This window comes from Nuphar pumila, chromosome 5, assembly GCF_984573655.1.
Source record: "Nuphar pumila chromosome 5, dmNupPumi1.hap1.1, whole genome shotgun sequence".
Classification (NCBI taxonomy): Eukaryota; Viridiplantae; Streptophyta; class Magnoliopsida; order Nymphaeales; family Nymphaeaceae; genus Nuphar; species Nuphar pumila.
The window spans coordinates 48,314,675-48,339,436 of record NC_143253.1 but is presented as its reverse complement, the minus strand read 5'-3'; the positions used below and the strand labels follow the sequence as shown (position 1 = coordinate 48,339,436).

The window sequence follows — 24,762 nt, the reverse complement described above, 5'->3', positions numbered from 1 at the left end:
GCAAAAATCAGCTGTATCTTTGGAGATCTGTAGAATTTTAGATTATCCCAATAATACTGAAGAATGAGATTTTCATTTAGTGATGATTATGAATTTCTATTGTTGGTGATTGGGTAATGATTACTCTTGTAAGTCAAAAAGGAAATTTTTGTATAGTTTACATATTCTCGTTATTCTTGATTCTATTGCAAGATTGCTTGCTGTAGCAAGAGTCTTACTTTTACCTATGTCGCACAGGCACTTCACTTAGCAGTTAGCATGCATATCCTGTATCGACACGATACGACACTCGGGCACTTCATGGACACCACATGACACTTCATGGGCACAGTCAAACCAGCTTCACACAGTCAACATTGTGTCATTAACTTAATCTATTTTCTTTTATCATATTATTTACATATTTCATATTCACTTGAATTCTTTTTTATTTTTATTTTTCATCAATTATATTACATTTCAATTTCAATTTACTTTCACTATTTGATGTTCCTAATTATAGTGATTTAGAATTGTTGTTTTATACACACACACACATAGATCCACCGATGTGTGTGTACATCTGTGTTCCCATGTCCTAATTATTGGAATTCTTTGAATCATACCAAGTGAATCTGCATCGTGTCTCGCTCCTGCATCCATAGGCTCCTACTTATGTACCTGTTTCTTTGGAAGATACTATGCTATTGCTGCCAAATATGTATGCTTTATGTATCATCCATGTTATTCTTGTTAAGCCTTTTGCATCAAGCATTTTGCATCAATATTTCTATTATGGGTTATCCACTTAAATATATCACTTCTTCAAGATCCCTTATCTTAGAATGCCTATGCCCACTTTTGATGTACTTCTTGTATTATCATGACTGATCTTCAGTTAAATTCTCTTACCCCTCTTTTATTGGACAATTTTTTATTGCTTAACTAATTAGTCATTTCATATTAAATTTCATGCTTCATTTTCAGGAAGTTTACCTTCCATGCCAACAATCTTTCTCTTACCAGTTTCCTTCTTTTCACATCCCTGCACCACTTCCCACTTTACCCCCAACCTCCACCTCCCACCCACCCACTCACACATGGGCACGACTTTAATTTTCTTTTATTCATCTTGAAACAACAACAACAACAACAACAACAACTACGCCTTCATCCCAAAACAATTGGGGTCGGCGATACAAACCAAAAAAAAATCATTCTGGGTCTTCCACATGAATCCTTCTCCTCCAATCATTTCTATCCAATGCCATGTCCTCGGTGAGGTTCAAAGCATTCATATCCTTTCCTATTACCTCCATCCATGTCTTCCTAGGCCTACCCCGACCTCTTTTAACTAATATATATTTTCCATTTCTCCATCCTTCTAACTGGAGCATCATTAGGCCTTCGCTGAATGTCCAAACCACCCTAAACGATTCTCTCTCATCTTATTTTCAATGGGTGCAACACCTACCTTCTTACGTATCTCCTCGTTCTGAATCTTATCTTTTATTGTATTTCCACACATCCATCTCAGCATACGCATCTCAGCTACACTCATTTTTTGAATATGATGTCTCTTGGCAGCCTAACATTTCGTACCATATAGTAAAGCGGGCTTAATAGTCGTCCTATAAAACTTTCCCTTCAACCGCAATGACATTCTACGATCGCACAACACTCCAGTTGCACTCTTCCATTTCATCCACCCAACCTTTATCCTATGATTTACATCTCCATCAATTTCTCCATACTTTTGAATGATAGATCCCAAATATTTGAAACAATCATCCACCGGTATTTCTTGCTCACCAAGCTTCGCTACACTCCCATCACTACTTCGTTGCTTACTAAATCGACATTCCATGTATTCTGTCTTACTCTTACTCAACTTAAAACCTCTTGCTTCCAATATTTGTCTCCATAATTCTAACTTAGCATTAATCCCAGCTCTAGACTCATCAATCAAAACAATATCATCAGCAAACAACATACACCACGGCACATTTCCTTGAATTGATCTCGTAAGCTCATCCATCACTATAGCAAATAGGAAAGGGCTTAAAGCAGATCCTTGATGTAACCCAACCGTTATAGGAAAATTGGTTGTCACCCCTCCACAAGTGCGGACATTGGTTACTACTCCTTCATACATATCTTTAATTATACTAATGTACTTGAGAGAAACACCTTTCTTCATCATTGTCCACCAGAGAACGTTCCTAGGTACTCTATCGTATGCCTTCTCCAAATCAATAAAAACCATATGCAAATCTTTGTTCCTCTCTTTATTTCTCTCAATAAGTTGTCTAAGAAGATGTATAGCTTCCATAGTTGATCTTTCAGGCATAAAACCAAATCGATTCTCCGATATCATGACAACCTTCCTCAACCTAGACTCAATCACCCTCTCCCAAAGTTTCATAGTATGACTCATGAGTTTTATACCACGATAGTTTGTGCAATCTTGTATATCACCCTTATTCTTATATAGAGGCACCAAAGTACTCTTCCTCCACTCATTAGGCATTTTATTTGTCCGCCAAATCTTGTTAAAAAGATTGTCAACCATTCTAAACCTTTCTCTCCCAAGTATTTCCAAGCCTCGATAGGAATACCATCTGGGCCAACTGCCCTTCTTGATTTCGTTTTCTTCAAAGCCTCTGCAATTTCTTTTGAATCTTGCGCATGAAGTCACGATTCATCTCATGAAAAGGAATGGAGAAGTCTCCAAGATTTTGAGCATGACTTTCATTAAATAGCTTATCAAAATAATCTTTCCATCTCTCCTTAATTTCCTCATCTTTGACTAAAACCCTTTGCGTTTCATCTTTGATACATCTAACCATACCCAGATCCCTCGATTTCCTATCTCTCATCTTTGCAAGCCTATAAATATCCTTCTTGCCCTCTTTGGTATCCAACTTGTCATAAACCCCTTATATACCTTATCCCTCGCGTTCCGAAACTATTCTTAAATATTGGTGGCTTCTTGGTCCTAAATAAAACCTCAAGTTTGTTTGAGCATGTGTAGGTGCACCATGATGATCAGTGCCCCCATTAACGCCTTGTAGAATAGCCATGTTTTCAGAAAATAACAAATCTATGATAACATACTATGATTTCCTGTAAGTTTTTCAGCGTTTACTATTCAAAAAATTTAAAGAGCATGATGCATTAAATCAGACTACAGAATTATCAGCAGTGACTAAAAATGAATAAGCTGTAATTAATAACATGAAAGCTTATTACTTAAATTTCAATATGGTTCTCTGTGAAAGTTTTCCTGATAATTTGCATAAAGCATAGTTATGTAGGTAAGATCATTGTGCTTTCAGATCGCTGAAGCAGAAAAGGCATCATTAGTTCAAAGCCGAAGGATTAAGGATCTTGAGTCTCAGCTCACGGTAGCAGAAGACACAATCAAGAACCTTAGATCTGAATTGAGGAGAGCCTCAGGAGAGTTCGACAAGAGAAATGACATATTGGAGGCATCAAATAAGAAAATTTTAAGAGAGAACACCCCTTTCCTTCAAGCAGCATGTAACGGAGACAAATTTAAATCATTTGATTCTATTCCTCCCCAATGTGAACCACCTGTGGATTCTGAAGTCAAGGGCATGGACATGAATTCAAGATCTTCAAATGGTCTCCAACATCCACATATGTTCGGAAACTCAGGATTGCAGAGTGTTCCAGAGAACAATGCATCTTTGGAGAACTTTAATGCACATAACCCAGACTTAGCCTCAATAATTATGAGACGTAAAGAAACAGAATCATATAGGAATGGATGTACTCAACAAATTCATGCATTTGAACAGAACTTACTAACTGAGCATTGTCCTCATCCTGGAAGAAATAGTAACAGGTGCTCCTTTCTGAAGAATGAGTTTGATGCAACTAGTGCTGCAGAACAACCTTCTGTTATTCCATCTGCCATGAACAAACACAATGGCACAGAAGTCAAGGATGTAAATCCGACATGTCCTAAGGGCATGTCCTATGTTGATGGCAACACTGTCAAGAGACAAGCTGATAAGTCATTTAAGAGTTACTCTTCAAGGAAAAGAAAGATTTTCTGTCAGAATAACAAGGTTAACAATTGGAATCCTTTTGATCAACTTTTGGTTGCCTGTCTTTGCAACAGTAAACCAGTTTCTCAAACCATACCAAGTGCTAGTATGTCTGCATCAGATGAAAATATTTTGACAAACGTTGCAGAAGAGTTTGATAATAAATCTGAGTCTAATTTACAACCGATATCTGCTGAAAGTAATAAACAAGCCCCTAAAGGGTGTAATGAGCATGTGGGGGTATTGTCAGGTGATGATTGCTCTGGGAGCATGGGCGAGATTAAGGTTATGCAATTGGATAATCTGACCACAGCTGTTGAATGCTCTGATTCTAAATTTCTTACAAAGGAGGATAAAGTTCTGCAAGAGCATACCTCTGGATGTTCTGCTATTGGTTCCCAAAATGGTGGACATGATGAAATTTCCTTGTCCTTAGCTTCAAATGTTACCAGTCACAATGGAAGTATTAAATGTGAAGATAACAGTGAAGAGAATCCGGTGGATGAAACTGGAGAAGAGATTGCGGTGGATGAAACTGGAGATATTCACAGCAATGCACAAGAACAGGAAATTAGTAATGATCTAGCATCCACCAAGCAAGATTCTGAAGTTGCAAATGGTCTAGATGTTGCTGTTAGTAAGGAGATCATCAATACTTCTGATGCTTTATTACAGAATTCTGATGTGAATGAAAAACATGAATCTGTTATTGCTCCTGTTCGGCCTGTGAATGATAAGCTTCTGAAGTATACGTTCCATAGGAAACGTAAAAGGGATGTTTTGTCTAACAAGACTGAAAATATTGTTGAGGAGAAGCCATGTTCAAAGAAGAGGACAGCTAGAAGACGCCCTATCATGCACAAACCATGTAACTTTGGCACGGTGGAGTCATCTAGGGACAGCAGGAGGTTGGTACAAGTTGCTCGTCAGGTTAGTGAATTTCTTTTGCATTGACTGTATTAGTTATTATCTCTTCACTAGGTTTTTTTCCTTTGTTGTTGTGGTTTCTGAAATGAAATGGGGATCTTCGAAACACGAGCTTAGATTCACAAGGGCAAGTGTCAAGAATAACACTAAAGCATAACCCTTAAGGAAACAAAATAAAAATAAAAATGTATTCTTTATTGATATGAAAAACCAATTGCTTAAGAAGCATTGGAATAAAATTCAAGAGGGGCTGCACTCCTTTATATACACAGCTGAAAGAGGACTCAATAGAGCTTGTGTCCAACAACTCTATTTAGAGCTATTGGAATGTGTCGGTCCAACAACTCCAACAACTCTATTGCTAGTAAAGTCTGGACAAGACTTGACTAGTAACCGTTATTCTAGTTCAAACTGAACTAGATGACATAAAGACAAAAAATAAAAATAAAGGAAAAAAATTACAGAAAAGAAAGAAATGAAAAATGTATTTATATATATATATAATATAATATTATTATATATATATGTACAATTTTAAATTTTAATACTCTCCCTCAAACTTACAGTACAATGAGCGAAAGTTTGTCTAAGAGAAAGTGAAATCGGGGAGCAGCGAGAGGCTTTGTAAAGAATTCTGCTAATTGATATTCTGAAGTGACATATGGCAGATCAATTATCCCGTGTAGATATTCCTCTCTGACGTAGTGACAATCCATTTCGATGTGTTTGGTGCGTTCGTGGAATGTTCTGTTATTGACAATGTAGATCGCACTTTTGTTGTCACAACACATTTGTGAAGCCTTTGTTGCTTCAGCTCCCATGTTAGAAAGCAGTCGTCAGAGCCAAACTACTTCCATGGTCGTGGTTGCCATGACTCTGTATTCAGCTTCGGTGGATGAGAGAGATACCTTCTGCTGCTTTTTACACCTCCACGAGATCAATGATTCCCCTAAAAAGACATAAAAGCCAGTGCTTGAGTGTCTGTTATTGGGATCACCTCCCCAATCAACATCAGTATATGCAATTAAATCAAGAGAAGAGGAAGATAAGAAAAGTCCTCGTGAAAGAGAGGACTTGATATATCTGATAATACGCATGACTGCTCCCATATGAACAGAAGTAGGAGCATGTTGAAATTGACTTGTTGTGTGAACAACATGTGCTATATCTAGTCTGGTAATGGATAGATAGGAAAGTGCCCCGACAAGCTGTCTGTAAGGAGTAGGGTCTGTAAGAAGTTCTCCATCATCAATCTTCATTTTAACATTAACAACTTCTGGAGTGTCAACTTTCTTATCATCATTAATACCAGACCTGAAAACAATATCAAAAGCAAATTTAGTCTGAGATAATAAATATCCTCTAGGAGAATAAACAACTTCAACGTCTAAAAAATATCTCAACAAGCCCAAATCAGTCATTTCAAAATGAGATTTAAGAAGTGTTTTGATTGTTTCAACTTCCTGTTTATCGCTTCCGGTGATGATCATATCATCCACATAGAGAAGAAGCACAATAATCCCTGCATCAGAATTCTTAATAAACAAAGTAGTGTCAGTTAAACAGAATTGAAAACCAATATCAATCATAACACGACTAAACCTATTATACCAAGCTTTTGGTGCTTGTTTAAGTCCATAAAGAGCTTTTTCTAAGCGAAGGACTTTACCCTTAGGAATACTTAGACTAGGAGAGGGTTCCATGTATACTTCTTCAACTAGCTTTCCATTTAAAAAAACATTTTGACATCCATTTGAAAAATAAACCATTTTTTGATAGAAGCTAAGGCAATTAAGTTTCAGACAATTGTCATACGAGCCACCGGAGCAAAGGCTTCTTCATATTCAATCCCATATTCTTGGGCATAACCTTTGAATACTAAACGAGCTTTATATCTTTCAAGAGTACCATCACTCTTGGTTTTAATTTTATAAACTCATCGACATCCTATAGTTTTCTTCCTTGGAGGAAGATCTTGAATATTCCATGTAGAAGCCTTTTCAAGTGCATCTAATTCAGCTTTTATGGCTTCTATCCATTTGATATCATTTTTTGCTTGAAAATATGTGGATGGTTCTTCATATGAGTGAATTAATGCAATAACTGCCCTATATGTGGGTGAGAAAGACTCGTATGATACAAACTTTCCTGGAGACCTCGAGACTCGGGATGATTGTATAGTTGGAATGTTAGAATATTTTTCAAGTGCACATGGAGGGTTAGACTCTTGTCGCCTGGAATATTGAATACTAGTATCTCTATGAACTTCATTTTCAACACTAAAATAAATAATTCTTTGATCATCATCAAAGTTACAGTCAAGGTCATATTCATCAGATGTTGATGTTAGATCTAGCAAAAAGGAGTACTCAGTGACGTCTTTTAATTTTCTAAAATCAAAGAAGCTCTCCTTTTTAAGAAAGGAAACATTTCTAGACACATATAGTTTATTATTTTTGAAGTCAAAACATCTATAACCTTTTTGGTTTTCAGCATATCCTAAAAAGGCACAGGGAATCACACGAGGGGAAAGTTTATCATTTTTGTCAGTAAATGTGAAACATTTGCACCCAAATATTCTTAGTCTAGAGTAGTCTGGAGAAATGTTCATAAGTTTTTCAATGGGAGTGATATTTTGTAACGAAGAAGATGACATTCTATTAATGAGACAGGTAGCAGTTAAGACAGCTTCTGCCCAAAAGTCTTTCAAGACTTGATTTGCTATTAATAAAGTCCTAGTGGTTTCTATAATATGGCGATGTTTTCGTTCTGCCAGTCCATTTTGTTGAGGTGTATAAGGACAAGATCTTTGATGTGTGATGCCATGCAATTTAAGATAATTTTGAAAATCTGTGGATAAAAACTCTCTCCCTGAATCTGTGCGAAAAATAGTAATATCATTTTGAAACTTGTTTTTAACCATATTATGAAAAGTTTGAAAGTATGAAAATACTTCAGACTTATGTTTGAGAAAGTACATCCACGTATGTCGGGAGAAATCATCGACAAAAATAACATAGTAAACAAATCCTCCTTTAGAAATTACTGGAGCAGGACCCCAAACATCCGAGTGTATTAATTCAAGTGGTCTTGAAGAGAAAAAGGTTCTGTTCTGAAATGATAATCTTTTCATTTTGCCGAGAATACAATCTTTACAATCAAATGATTCAGAGTTACAAAATTTCCCTAGATTTGCAAAATGTTGGATTTTGACTATATGTGGGTGACAAAGTCTCTTATGCCACAGTTCCAACTCTATTTTTTGAATATTATAACAAAAAGTTTTTTTCGGCATTTCCAAAAAATCCATGTAATAGAATCCTCCTTCTCTATGGCCTTCCCCAATCAGCTTGCCTAACTGACGATCCTGTACCCAACAACCATGAGAAGAAAAAGAAATATTACACCCATAATCAGAAATTTGAGATACAGATAAAAAAATTAAATTTAATTTTGGAACATGTCTAATTTCTGGAATAGAAAATTTCTTTGTTTTATAAATTTTTTTAAAATTTTCTATTCTTTCTATTTCAAGAGAAGTCCCATCAGCAGTAAAAACCTTTGACACACTTGTTTTATTTTTAACACATTTGGATAGACTTTGATTATTTGGGGTCATATGAAAAGATGCACCAGAGTCAAGGAGCCAAGAAATTTTACCTAGATCAGAAAAAGATGAGGCTGCTGTGCCGGTTGAAGCTTCAGATGAGGAAGAGGCACCTTTGATGAGAGGCTGAAGAATCTCCATTAGTTGGGCCAGGGAAACTTGTGCATCCTGATCTTTAGGCTCCGATCCAACAATTGCAGCTCTTTTTTCTCTCAGTTCCTTAAGTTTGGGACATTGTGGCCTGTAGTGTCCCGGTTCATGACAGTGATGACAAATAACTTTCTTCTTATCATAGTCACCATTTTGTCGATTAAAGTGAGTAGGCTTATATGATCGAACATGATTCTCTGGTCTAGACACGGCTAAAATGGAATCATCTTCATTTTTTAAAGAACCTTTCCGGAGACGATTTTCTTCCATTGTTAACTCTTCAATAGTTTCAACAATAGAAAATTTTTTTCCCCGGTGAAGTAGGCCGATTTAGTGGTTTCAAATTCCGGCCTTAATCCAGTGATAAACTGGTAAAAATGTTTAGCATCGAGTTGTTTCTGACGAAGCTCGATGTCTTCGGCAGAATGCCACTTTGCTTCTAAAAGGGAAAGTTCTTTCCAAAGTTCGGACAACCCATTGTAATATTCACGAATAGTTTTGTCTCCTTGTGTCATCATTCAAACTTTTTCTTGGAGGTTGCACACGTGTGCAATATCTTTAAGGGAATACATATTCTTAAGGTATTCCCATGCCTTATCGGCATGATCAAATTTGGCAAGACTTGAGCATTTTTTAATGTCAACGCTATTGATAAGCTATGACATTATCTTTGCATGAGATATTCTTCATTCTTTCCATTTCTTCTCGTATGAGGCAATAACCTTGATTTTCTCTTCTTCCGATAAAGGGACCTCTTTATCTCCCTCCTTTTTAGTAAGAGAGCTTAGGTTTCAAATCAGAACCATCCACAATCCCCATAGGCCTTTTCCCCGTATATGGTGCTTCATGATTGAAGCCCATGTTACATAGTTCGTATCGCTTAGTTTCATAGGCATGATGGTGACTTTATCATTGTCATCCATCGATTACAATGAGAGAAAGAATAGGGATAGAAGAGAAACAAGAAGGAAAATGAAAAAGAAAGAAGAAAACAATACAACAAGATGTGAAATCTTCCCCAATGAAGTGATAAAACACTTCTCTTCAAGTGGCGAACACTTTTGCAAATAGGCACAAAAACCGAGGCAGATTTTTCTTAAGATTTAGTACTTCCGCGGCTCTGATACCATGAAATGAAATGGGGATCTTCGAAACACGAGCTTAGATTCACAAGGTCGTGTCAAGAATGACACTAAAGCATAACCCTTTAAAAAGGGTATAACTGGAAACAAAATAAAAATAAAAATGTATTCTTTATTGATATGAAAAACCAATTGCTTAAGAAGCATTGAAATAAAATACAAGAGGGGCTGCACCCCTTTATATACACAGCTGAAAGAGGACTCAATAGAGCTGTTGGACACAGTCCAACAACTCTATTTAGAGCTGTTGGAATGTGTCAGTCCAACAACTCTATTGCTAGTCAAGTCTGGACATGACTTGACTAACAACAGTTATTCTAGTTCAAACTGAACTAGATGACATAAAGACAAAAAATAAAAATAAAGGAAAAAAAATTACAGAAAAGAAAGAAATGAAAAATGTATTTATATATATATATATAATAATAATATAATATCATTATATATATATGTACAGTTTTACATTTTAACAGTTTCTTTCAACCTTCTAATTGTGAAGTGGTGTATGTTATGGTGCTAGTTTCTTAATGGTTACATTTGCATATGTCCATGATATGCGAAGGTAATTGCAAGTTGCCAGTTAACTTCCATCTTAAATTGGTAGCTAAGAATTATGCTGGGTAGCATGGTTGGCAAACTTGGCAACTCAACTCGTGACTCAACCGAGTTGTCTCGTATCGACCAGTAACCGAGTTAAAATCTTGGTATGACTCGTTTGAAATAAAACTCGGCTGAGTTTATGCTTTTACTTGGCCGAGTCAGTCGAGACTCGACTGAATCAGCAAATATTTATTTGAGACTCGGCCGAGTCAGCTGACTCTCATCTGCCTTCTCTTCTAATAATGACTAATTAAATTCTTTTCTTGATAACATGTTTAGCACTTCCCCTTGCATGTAGTTGGCATTTTTTAGGTATATTTAATTTCTATTTAATTTTTCTTAAGTGATTCCCTTTTAAGAAGTTTAGGCACCGTCCTCACTCCCAATCAAGCATGCCTTCTTTAATGGCTCAACCTTTTTTTATTGCTTGCAGTTCAACATTTTTAAGGTAGTTTTACTTTCTATTTAAATTTAATTGAGTCCATTGTTTTTGAATTACACAAGCCGTTACATCCAATCAAGCTCGTTTTCTTCTATTTAACGTTCCATCATTTTATTTGGCAACCTCAACTTATAAAAGGCATTTCCCTTTTTTTCATATTTATTTCCGATAAATATAAGTTGTTTTCTTCTCTTTTTTTATTATTGAAAAAGCATTAAAAGTTTGAAATTATAGGTACATGTCCTATGTACGTATATATTTATTTATATTACATTTAAATTATATATACATATGATAAATCCATATTTCAAATAAAGATACCTTTAAAAGGAGTTTTTATAATTATAAAATGTATGTTCAGTATTTATTTTTAATAAATTAAATAAAAAATCTTGACTCGTCCGAGTCACCAAGTTGACTCACCCGAGTCACCGAGTCAAGCATGGTCTATCCGAGGCCGAGTCCTGAGAAGGCCAACCATGCTGGGTAGTACTTATGGGTTTATCCCTAGCTTAGCTGCCTTAAAAAGAGACATTGCACATCCTAGAGATTGGCTTTAGGTGTGTAAAATCCCAATTGCAATATTGAGAATTTGAAGATCAGCATTATAATGTGGGTACCTAAATGGTTTTAAGAATGAAAATTCAAATGAAGGCTTGGAAGTGAGATTTACTCTTGTCCTCGAATGTTGTACTGAGCATAAATCTGGATCCATTACATAGGTTGCCAGGACCAAGATCCCTAGATCCAACTTTCAGGCATGACTCATGGTCTTGACTATGCGTAGGGCACAAGGATCAAGTTAGATTTGGATGGATAAGGTATATGTAATATTTAACCATGTGAAAGGTTTTACTTCTTTGAGAGCTTTGTAATTAAACATTTGGATTTTGGGTCTTTTAAGATTGAAAATTAGGAATTGTAGAAATAGTAAGGCTAGAAAATGGGATTTTCATCAGTTCACAACAAATGTTAATTGTTGAGCAAAGTAGCATCTATATCATCAGCCCACAAGGGCTCTCGCTCATCTGGTAGGGCTACTTGTGAATGTCACAAGTTTGAAACCCACGGGTGGCATCCCTTGCCGCAAGGTTGAAGCTGGGTCTACTCTCTGGTGGGTAGGGGGGGACCTCAACGGTTCTACCAACAGGAGGCCAGCCAATGTGCGGTCGGTGATGGGGTAGTTTTTCTCTTGGATTATTCAAAAAAAGTATCATCAATATCAGAAAAAAAAACTAAGAATGGGTAAAAAAAAGTTGTATGTTTGAGTAGTAGTTATAACGTGGACTTAACAGATTTGCTTGCGAGAGGATGCCATGTCATTGAATGTTTCAAAACTCTCCCTATCTTGCTTTCTTTTTTGGGTTATGATATGGGCTTTAAGATATAATTGTATTATTCTCATTGCCTTCAAGATGACATTGATATTGAATCCATTGAGTCTATAATTTTCAGAAGACAAATAAGAAATTACATTGTGAGGGATACAAATTCTTAGATCTGGAGAATGTTCAACCAAAGATCAGCTCTGTATAGGAAAGCTCTTCGTTAAAGTTTCCTATACTCCTACCTTAAGACTTATTAATTTGGTATTTATGAAAATTTTAGTTCTCAATTAAGAAGAAAATGACCATCCTTCCCAAGTCTTTTTGTTGAGGTCATTGTGATTTTGAACAAATTTAATATTTTCCCCTCACCCTTGGCCCTCTCTCTGTATACACACTCACACACACACACACACACACACACACACACACACACACACTCACTCACTCACACAGACATCCTATAATATTCATTTAAGTATTTAAATCATATGTTTTCCTATCTCTATATGTTCACTCTCATTTGATTTTCATCAAATATAAATTTAGATTGCTATCTCACAGTCTCTTTCTTCGTTCTATACAAAAAGACTTCCTATGTTAGTACTTTATCTATATCAGTCATTTGTATATTTAATCTCCCCTTCCTAAATTTTTCCTGTCTCCATGTCAGAGGTGTGTATGTGTAACAAATATTGCCAATATTTTGAAAATATCATGAATTTAACACGATACTTTCAATGGCCATTATTTTGCTACTAAAAATGTGATATTTTAAAAAACTTTCATATTCTAAAAACCAAGGTTGTAAGTATCGTATCGTAACCCGCATTGGTCTGGCCCAAAATAAGATACATATCGTATCTTATTGTAAAAAATCAGAAATTTTGAAAAAACTAAAAAAAATCTAAAAAAACTAAAAAAAATCAGAAAATTAGCAAAAATTGTAAAAAGTCATAGCACTCAAAACAATGATGAAATGCACAAAATGCAACCATAAAATCACATATTAAGCATTTATGTCTCTATGAGCTTCAAACATCAACTATCTCACAAGCACAATTCAAACACAAGCACAATTCAAAATATTAAATATCTTGCAATTAAGAAACATGCTACAAGACTCATACTTTCATATTAAATAAACAAAAATATTTTGGCAATAGTTGCACTTGATTTTCAATCAGTTTCCACTCATTACTTTAGTGCCCCATTGCCATGCCGGATCATCTGATGCCATATTTATTGGAGGAGTGTGGAGCTTGATTTCTACTTTGATATAAATATTAATTTTCACTGATCCAACTTCACGGTAAGTTGACGGGGGGTTGTAGGGGGGCAGCGCCCCTTGATGCGGATTTTTTTGGAGTAACTGTTATTAAAAAGTGTAGGTATATATATAGTTATCATATTCTTTCTTTTATTTTTATTTACTTTTTCCTTTTAATATATCTAGTTCATTTGAACTAGACTTGAACTAGTCAACATATTGTTGACTAGTTTAAGAGCCGTTGGACTAGCTCCAACGACTACAAATAGAGCCGTTGGACTAGCTTCAATGACTCTTTTTGAGTCTCTTCAAGTTCTATTATAAGAGCCCTCTCATGTGTATGGATAGGGGTTATCCCCCTCTCATTGTATAAATGCTTTTTAAGCATTTTCTGTGAATTAAATAAAGATTATTCATTTTATTCTTGAGCCTTCTCATTTGTGCCCTTTTGTGGGTTTTAGTTAATGCGTCTTAAATAAACACTTGTGCTCTTATTGAAGGCTTGCATTTCATTACATGGTATGAGAGCTTGGTAGCTCTTGGATCTTTGGAGAGTTGCCTCGATTTTTACACCATTGAAGCAAGAAGAAAACTCTTCTCCTTTTTGGTGATTCAAGTGTTCTTGTGCTTGAGTATTTGAAGAAAGAAGTGGTTCGTTGGCTCGTGTAATCATTGACTCTACTTAAAGATCATGGAACTGTGATTGTGCTCTTGTTCTTTCTCCCTTTCTCATATTTTTCTTTGTCTCTCATCTTCTCTCTCTCTCTCCAACCCTTATAAGAATGAATGACAATGATAAACTCACTATCATGCCCATAAAATTAAATGATACTAATTATGTAATGTGGGCTTCAATTATGAACCACCACATTTGGGGAAAGGGGTTGTGAGGGTTAGTAGAAGGTTCCGATTTAGAACCAAAACTAATCTTCACCAAAATAGAAAATGAAAAAAAGTATCTCTCACGAAAGGAGAGAAGACTAAGGCATTAGCCACATATGAGAAAATATGGAAAGAATTGAGGATAAGGCATGCCAAGATCATGTTTTGGCTAATTAATAGCATAGATATAAAAAAATGTTTTAGTCTTGCAAAATTTGAGTATGCCAATAAGGCTTTGAGAATATCTTAAAAGTATTTATTCCCTTAAAGATAACGCACATGTGTGCAATCTACAAGATAAGGTGCGGACTATGACTCAAGGTGACAAAAGTATTAGAGAATACTATAACGAATTGTCCGAACTTTGGGAAGAGTTGACTCTTCTTGAGCCAAAGTGTCATTGTCCTGAAGATTTCGAGCTTCACCAAAAACAACCTGATATGAAACACTTTTACCAATTTGTGAATGGTTTGAGGCCGGAAGTTGCAACCACCAAATTGGCCCTTCTACGTAGAGGAAAAGTTTCTTCCATTGTTGATACTATTGAGGAATTGACTACGGAGGAGAATAGGCTAAAAAAGCATACCTTAAAGAATGAAGATGATTCCATTTTCACCATTTCTAGATTGAGAAATTACATTCGTACCTATAAACCACCTCGTTTTGGAAGGCAAGACAATGATTATGACAAGAAAAAAGTGATTTGTCACTATTGCCATGAACCATGACGTTATAGGCCTCAATGCCCCAAATTAAGGAGAAGAGATGAAAAGAAAGTGGCTTTGGTCGACTCATCACAAGAGTCAAAAGACCAAAGCAGTCAAGATTCACCTGTATCTATGGCACAACTAATGAAAATACTTCAACCTTTTCTCAAAGGGGTATCTTCCTCAACTGGAACTGCACTCTCATCCTTCTTCGATCTCGGTAAAGCTCCTTGATTTCTTGATTTTGGTGCTTCTTTTCATATGACTCCAAATAGTAATATTTTGTCCGAATGTCATAACTCAAGTGTACTAAATATTTTCACGATCAATGATATATCTCTTAAAATAAAAGAAATAAGAAATTTCAAAAATTTTCAAAACTCTATTTTTTTTTTATCTAAAAAATTAAATATATTCTCAAGTTAAATTTAAATTTGATAATGGATATAATATTTCTTTTTCTTCTGATGGTTGTTGGGTATAGGATCGTCAGTCAAGGAAACTGATTGGGGAAGGACATAGAGAAAAAAGTCTCTACTATATGAATTTTTTGGAGTTACCCAAGGATATTTGTTGTTATAGTGATTAGAAACTGGATTTGGATCTGTGATATAAAATACTTGATCATTCTCATATATCTAAAATCCAACATTTTTCAAGTTTAGAAAAATTTTGTAATTTTGAAATTTTTGCTTATAAAGACTGTATTCTTGGTAAAATGAAGAGATTACCATTTTATGATTGAACTTTTATTTCCTCTAGGCTACTTGAGTTAATACATTTAGATGTTAAGGGTCCGACACCAGTCGTATCAAAAGGTGGATACACTTATTATGTAATTTTTGTCGATGATTTTTTTAGGCATACTTGAATTTACTTTCTTAAACATAAATTTGAGTTTTTTTTACATTTTCAAACATTTCACAAAATGGTTAAAAATAAGTTTCAAAATGATATTTTCATTTTTCGTATTGATTCAAGGGAAGAATTTTTGTCAAAAGAATTTAAGGATTACCTCAATTTACATAGCATCACACATCAAAGATCTTGTCCTTACATACCACAACAAAATAGTTTGGCTGAACGAAAACATAGACACATTATGAAAATTGCTAGGACCTTATTAATAGCAAATCAAGTATCAAAAGAATTTTGGGCTGAAGCAACCTTAATTGCTATTTATATCGTTAACAAAATGCCATATTCTTCATTGAAAAACATAACTCCAATTGAAAAACTTGTTAAATTAACTCTTGATGAAGGGTTTTTGGATGCAAATGTTTTGTTTTTACTAACAAGAATGATAAACTTTCTTCCTGTGCCATTCCTTGTGCCTTCTTAGGTTATGCAGATAATAAAAAAGGCTATAAGCGTTTTGACTTTCAAAATAAAAAATTATATGTTTCAAGAAATGTATCTTTCTTGGAAAAGAAAAGTTTTTTTTTTAAAATGCTAAGGAAGTAACTGAGTATTCCTTCCTGTTAGATTTGACTTCAAAACATGATAGCGATAGTTGCGACTATGAATGTGACCCTGATGATGGTCAAGATGTGATAGATGCAGAACATAATCTTGATAATGTAATTAATGAAGAGCAAACCCATAGGGACACCAATTGTTTGCAATACTTCAGGCGTAAGAATCCAAATCTTCCATGTGCACTAGAAAAATATTCTTAAGTACAAACCAGAAGGTCATCTAGAATCTCTAAACCTCTTGGTAAATTTGTGTCCTACAAATCTTTCTCTCCAAACTATAAGGCATTCATTGCATTAATACACTCATACGTAGAACCTTTAATTTATGCTCAAGCCAAATAATTGAATGGATAAAAATATGAGAGTAGAATTAGAAGCCTTAGAAAAGGCTAACACTTGAACTATTCAATACATTCTACAAGGAAAAAAACTTATAGGTTGTAGGTGGGTACATATGGTTAAAACCAAGAGTGATGAAACTCTTGAAAGGTATAAAACCCGATTAGTTGACAAGGGATATTCTCAACAATATGACATAGATTACTAAATTTTTTTTGCTTTAGTTGCTAGGATGACCACCATTAGGACCTTAATAGCCTTAGCCTCTGTTAGAAAATGACTATATTTCAAATAGATGTAAAAAATGCTTTTCTTAGTAGAAACTTAGTTGAAAAAGTATATATGGAAGCACTACCTGGTATAAGTATTCCTAAGGGTAAAACTCTTCGTTTAGATAAAGTTTTTTATGATCTTAAACAGGCACCAAAAGCTTAGTATGACATGTTTAGTTATGTTATGTTCGATATTGCATTAAGAACTTGTCTGACTGACATTGCTTTATTTGTTAAGATTTTTGATGCAGATATTGTTATTCTCCTCCTTTACGTGGACAATATGATTATCATCAGAGGAGACAAATAGGGAATTGAAAACATTAAAAAGCTTCTTAAAAATCATTTTGAAATGACCGGTCTGGGTTTATTGAGATATTTTTTAGGAATTGAAGTTGCTTATTTTCCTAAAAAATATTTATTATCTCAATCTAATTTGCTTTTGATATTGCCTCTAGGTTTGAAATCACAAATGAAAAGAGAGTTGATACTCCTAAAGCTATCAACACCAAAATGCAAATTGATGATGGAGAACCTCTTGAAGATCCTACTCCTTATAGTCATCTTATTGTAGCACTTTTCTACCTCTTAATTATTAGACCTGATATAACACACGTTATATACACAATTAGTCAATTTCAGCACACTCTCACTTCTCTTCACATGAGAGCAGTTTTGCGTATTATTAGATACATCAAGTCTTTTCTTTCTCGATGCCGCTTCTTCTCTGCTTATTCATTTGATTTAATTGCTTATGCTTATGCTTATGCTGGTTGAGGAGGTGATCTCAATAACAAACACTTGTGTTTTCTTAGGTGAATCCTTGATTTCGTAGCAGTGCAAGAAGCAACATAAGGTCTTTCTTTCGTCAACAGAAGCTGAATATCGAGCTATGACAACCACAACGATTATGGTAGTTTGGCTCAGAAGGCTGTTGGCTGATATGTAAGTTTAAGTGACAAAAGCATCACGCATGTGCTATGACAACAAGAGTGCGATTTACATAGCTAACAACCGAACATTTCTTGAACGTACCAAACATGTTGAAATGGATTGTCACTACGTCAAAGAAGAGTATCTACATGTGACTATTGATCTGCCTTATGTTAAATCAGAATATCAATTAACAGGCTTCTTCAGCAAAGCTCTTGTCGCTCCCAGATTTCATTTCCTCCTAGACAAACTTTTGATCATTATACCGTAAGTTTGAGGGGGAGTGTTAAAAAGTGTATATATATATATAAAATATATGTATATTTATATATTTATATATTTCTTTCTTTTCTTTTTATTTATTTTTTCCTTTTAATGTATCTAGTTCATTTTGAACTAGACTTATTGACTAGTTTAAGAGCCATTGGAGCTAGTCCAATGGCTACAAATAGAGCCGTTGGACTAGCTCCAACGACTCTTTTTTAGTCTCTTCAAGCTCTATTCTAAGAGCTCTCATGTGTATAAATAGGGGTTATCCCCCTCTCATTATCAATGTTTTTTAAGCATTTTATGTGAAATAAATAAAGATTATTCATTTTATTCTTGAGCCTTCTCATTTGTGCCCTTTTGTGGGCTTTGGTTAGTCTATCTTTAATAGACACTTGTGAACATTTGTACTCTTATTGAAAGCTTGCATTTCATTACAACTGTAACGCTCCAAAATTTTAACCCGAAAATACGTGATTTTTTTTATGCAAGGCCTTATCGATGACATTGCTCCAACGGACTAAGCTCTAGGGAGTCAGTTTGTGCGCAAGTGCTAGCATTTAATACCCCACTAAAACTGAGTTCGCGAAGGAGACACTGAAGACACGAACCCTTTATCAAGAAAACAACAAATACAACGAAAAATATTTATCTATAGTTTTGGTTAGAATTTTGAGCGGGTTACATGTATTTAAACACAACATGGGACTGGATCCAATTTTCATATTGGACTTGGGTCCAAGTCCAACTCATGATTCAGTTCCAAATCAGGAATTCAATATCCAATATAACAATTCTATTCATGAATTAACTGAATAATTTGGGAAACATAATTAAATAAAATAACATGTTTTAACAATTTAATAAATTGTTTCCAAAATAAATCCAGGATCTAAAGTAATGGTTCCCGCAACATCCCGCCATCGTGCCAGCTTCCTACTCATTACTTGAGTATTAGTAATATAGGGGCCAGACTCATCAAGTCTCAATAGGAACATAATAACAATGCATATGTGAATAAAGATGCATATGAATTATTAGGGCATCTTACCGAATAATTGTGATAAAATTTAAGGCTTATGTTTCTCTTTCTACCCTCTTGCGGATACTCGTAGTACAATTGTCGAATAAGAGGAGACTACTCGGGTGTTTATTATACTATGTATTTTAATTCCTAGAGTGACTTACTGAAACAGATCGATTGAGGGCGGTCCGTGACCGAGAGAAAACGTACTAGTGGCAAAGATTCTGAGGATGCATCCTAAACTTCTGTAGAAGACATGAACATACCACCTAGGACATATTGACAGTCCGACTTCCTAAATCTGATGACTGGGGACCAAATGAGACGCTTTTCTCTCAAAACACATAACGGTCCTACGAAGTTTGTACCACTTACTCTCTCCAAGGTAAACCCGATCTAAATGGGTTATTGTGCGTTTTTTATTTCAGCAAGAGTTTATTGCATTTTATCACATGTGCTATACAACATTCGACCCTTTCTTGGCCTATTACCCCCTCATCCACTCTTAAGTAATTTTCAAACATGACCAAATACCCCCTCATCCGTTCTGAGTCAACTTTTCATAATTGTCCTTTTTTTAGCCAAGTCCCCCGCATCCGCTCTAAAGCAACTTGCCAAAATTGTCTTTCTGGCAAGAACATTCTACCCATCCGCTCTGAGGTAGTTACTCAGTTTGTTTGCTCATTTATTTAGAATGCCCTCGGTATGCACCCCTGCATCCGCTCTGAGGTGATCTTGAGCAACCATATAGCACATTCGTTCAGAGGTATTTACACAATTTTTATTTACTCATTCATGTTAATAACCCATTTAAAATGCTCTGGGTATGCACCCCCGCATCCGCTCTGAGGTGACCTTGAGCAATTATATGCTTGTATCCACTCTGAGGTATCTTTATGTTATGTGTACATTATATTCATTCAACAACTTGATGCACTTTTAACACCCAATGGGTTCTTTCAATCCCTTACTCAATCATGAGCAATCCCGTGTACATGCATGCTTTTCATGCCTTATAGCACACCATCGTCACATGCCACACAATATATATATATATATATATATATATATATATATATATATATATATATATATATATTTGTGCACTCAAGGCACCAAGTTGGTTCATTTGAACCACAAGTTCATTCATCAACATGTGCATGCATGCATTTCATGTCTTATAGTACATACCAACATAATCGTATGCAATATATTAAATTCATGTACTCATGACACCATATTGGTTCCTTGAACCATAAGCTCATTCATTCACATGTGCATGCATGCATTTCATGTCTTATAGAACCTAGCAACAACATATAACATCATGCTATATATCATAACATCATAGAAGCATATTATCATAATATGCAGTCTTTTTAGCATTATACCAAAAAATTACAGTATAGGAATAAACACATGTTTACAAGTGAACGAACAACCATATAGCCTCATTAGGTCCACACACTGTATTCTAACAAGTCGTGTGTCCATCTGGTTTAGCTCTGAAACCCGATCATGTGCAACTAGTTCACTTCTTGAACCATGACATGCATGCAAACACAAGTTCTAAATTTGGAACTATATGGATATAATATTGTAGTCAATAGAAATTCCACCATAACCTGTATAAAATGAATTTAAATCTAGGATTTTTACTGTAGATGCACATAGATGCACATACGTGTTAGCTATATACAGGCAAAAACGTAATCCCAAACTTATTCCAGATTAGAGAATAACAATTCTGCAAGTGCAATTTGTTTTCTGTTCACAGAATAGTTCAGTCTTTTTGAAGAACCATCTGCCATGCATTACATAGAATGAAATAAATTCTGGGATTTTTATTATAGTTAGCTTGGTGTGTCTGGCATAAGTTAAAAAAAAAATTAGAGAAATAAAAATCACGCAATACAGTCTATTTTTGTTCTTTGACAAACTGTGTTTTAGAAATTTTAGGTTCTAGTTCAAACTTTTATGATTTTAAAATTTTAAACCATAATAAATAAATGCATAAGATTTTTATCGTGTGTTCTTTAATATACCAACAAACACACATAAAAATCTCAGTCATAAATCCTAAATATTTTAAGAGCAATGAATTTTACAAAAATGTGCAACATACATCGATTTCTTGTCGGGACAAAAAATCTGTGTCAAATTGCAGAGGTCGTATCTCCCAACGAGTGACTCAAATTTTTTTTGGGATTGCTTCCATATGTCTGGAACATCCCTCTAAATTTTTAAGATTTATGGGTTCACCGTTTTAGAGAACCATATTTTTCTTTAAGGCAAGTTAGAATAAAATAACAAGACATGTAGTTTTCAAGAAACACAAAGAAATACATGTTTTTCTTAAAGAAACACGAAGGCATGCATCCAACGGTTTTTGATTCTTCATAAATATATCATATTACATGCATATACACATCTAAGTATGCTGAAAACACAGAGATCAAATTTATACCATGAATCAAATATAAGATCCAACGTATTTACATAAAAAACACATTTTTCTCCAAAACCGATTTTCGGAAAAGATTTTGGGTTTATATGAATCTTTCTACATAGCACAATATCATGTCTAGGCTGATATGCATATGGGAACCACCTCATAGCCCAAGGTTAGTATGCCCTTACCTCAAAACTGAAAATCATTGGATTTAGTGAAAACTCCTTGTAAGTTTTGTTTCTTCCACAAGTTGCACCACCAATGGAGTAGTAGTCACCAAAAACACCTAAGGGAGGTTTTCTTCCTAAGAGGGTATATGGGAGGAAGAAGGAAGAGAGAGAGAAAAAAAAAGAAACAAACAAAAAGGAGAAAGAGATGGGGGGGGGCACGTGGGATTGCTTCTTTTATAAGGTGTTTACTTATGGGCCATAGAAAATAGGAGGTTTATTAGTTTCCTTATTTCATTTGGTTTCTTCTTACGTGAGTCTTTCCAAAAACATGTGGGAGGAAGAGAAAGATGTTTAAAACCATAAACCTTCCTCAAAATTCCTAAGTAGACTCCTAATTGCTTTAGGTAATTAATTTGGTAATCCTAGCCAATTACACTACAACAAAGCAATGGATTAGCGACAACCTCATTCCGTCGCTAATTCATCGCTAACCGGCTTAGCGACGGATTAACGACGAAGTAGCGACGGATAACTTACGTCATGATTTTTTCGACGCTAACTGGCGGCGACATAAATTCGTCTCCAGTTCCGTCGCTAATTGCGACAGAATAACGAACGACGAATTCCGTCGCAAATCCGCCGATACTAAACGACGACCTCGGCTTGGCGACGGATTTACAGCCGTCGCTAAATTATATATATAGCGACGAATATATCCGTCGCTAATCCGTCGCAAATAAGAAAAAAAAATTTAAAAAAATATTTGAAAATTAAATATCGAGAACGCTACAATTTATATTTCCTGTACAATTTATATTTCCTGTAAATAAAAAACAAAGTACACATAAAATTACATATAAAAGGAAACTAAAATAATTAATCGTTCCACTTTAAAATTAACAAGTTTAATTATTTACAATTCAACAATTACATTTTCGAAACAAAAAAAATAGAACAAATTCAACACATTAATCTAACCATCGCCAAGATTTTGTGCGTCTTCTTGTTCATTGCCTTGATCTGTCCCTTCAGCTTCGCTACGCTGATTATCGCTAGCAACCTACACAAGAAAAGAACAGTCAGTATTGATAAACAAAATATATTGAAATAAATTATACACTATATGTGATTCTATCATGTGCTCATATGTGTTCTAAGGCAGGAAAAAAACTCTATATGTGATTCTATCATGCTCATATGTGCTTTAAGGCAGACAAAAAACTCTATATGTGATTCTATCATGAATGATATGTGTTCTAAGGCAGTAAAAAAACTCTATATGTGATTATATCATGCTCATATGTGTTGTAAGGCAGCCATAAAAACTATGTAATTCTACTATGCTCATATGTGCTCTAAGGCAGGCAAAAAACTATATATGTGATTCGATCATGCTCATATGTGTTCTAAGGCAGTCAAAAAAACTTTATATGTGATTCTATCATGCTCATATATGCTCTAAGTCAGGCAAAGCAAAAAACTTTATATGTGATTTTATCATGAATGATGTGTTCTAAGGCAGTAAAAAAACTCTATATGTGATTCTAGCATGCTCATATGTGTTCTAAGGCAGTCAAAAAACTGAATATGTGATTCTATCATGTGCTCATATGTGTTCTAAGGCAGTAAAAAAACTCTATATGTGATTCTATCATGCTCATATGTGCTCTAAGGCAGGCAAAAAACTCTATATGTGATTCTATCATGAATGATATGTGTTCTAAGGCAGTAAAAAAACTCTATATGTGATTATATTATGCTCATATGTATTCTAAGGCAGCCAAAAAAACTCTATATGTGATTCTACTATGCTCATATGTGCTCTAAGGCAGGCAAAAAACTATATATGTGATTCGATCATGCTCATATGTGTTCTACGGTAGTCAAAAAACTGAATATGTGATTATAGCATGCTCATATGTGTTCTAAGGCAGTCAGAAAAACTCTATATGTGATTCTACCATGCTCATATGTGCTCTAAGGCAGACAAAAAGATGTATATGTGATTCTAGCATGCTCATATGTGTTCTACGACAGTAAAAAAACTGAATATGTGATTATAGCATGCTCATATGTGTTCTAAGGCAGTCAAAAAAACTGAATATGTTAAGGCAATCAAAGTTACATGAAATCTAACGACATACAATATATTGCATGAAACTTTCATACCTGAGAGGGACCTGCAATCGAAGTTCCCCTGTTCAGGAAAAAACTGTTGAACTCAGCTCGGAGAACGTCGGCGATGGTTTCATGAAAGTAGTCACACATTGTGTCCTTAACGATCTAGCGTACATCATCACTGGAAAGAATATGATGCTGCTTGGAGCTTATGTCGACGGAAGAAGTCTGTGAGCCGTAACTGGAAGAAGCAATAACAGGTGAAGTGTTCATATTACTCCCAAACCCGAACACACGACCCTTTTTGGGTTCACCTGCTGCAGTCACTCATGCTGTATGATCAAATGATGAATGCTGAGTAACGTCATCGCCATATCGCTCTACCATATGTTGCTCATATGCCTTCTACAAAATAATGTTTAAAGTATGCATTAATAATTAATGATAACATTATGATAACTTGCATATTGCAATGATTATTAATAGAATAAATACATACCGTTTTCGTTCTCGCCTTCTCTGATACGAAGTCTCCCGTGGTCTTCCGTTTATGTGCTTTAACAAACACATCTTTATATGGTACAATGCCTTCTTTTTCTGCT

At 35.0% G+C, this 24,762-nt stretch overlaps 1 protein-coding gene across 1 annotated transcript in view; it reads left to right on the top strand.

Moving 5' to 3' along the window:
• Positions 1-3,642: 3,642 nt before the first annotated feature.
• LOC149837530 (uncharacterized) overlaps positions 3,643-24,762 on the top strand; it is a 34,675-nt gene continuing 13,555 nt past the window's right edge. The window contains exon 1 of the mRNA XM_090007410.1: positions 3,643-4,985. Within this exon, the coding sequence (XP_089863536.1) occupies positions 3,645-4,985 (1,341 nt within the window). The 5' untranslated portion in view covers positions 3,643-3,644. The remainder of the gene's footprint in view (positions 4,986-24,762) is intronic.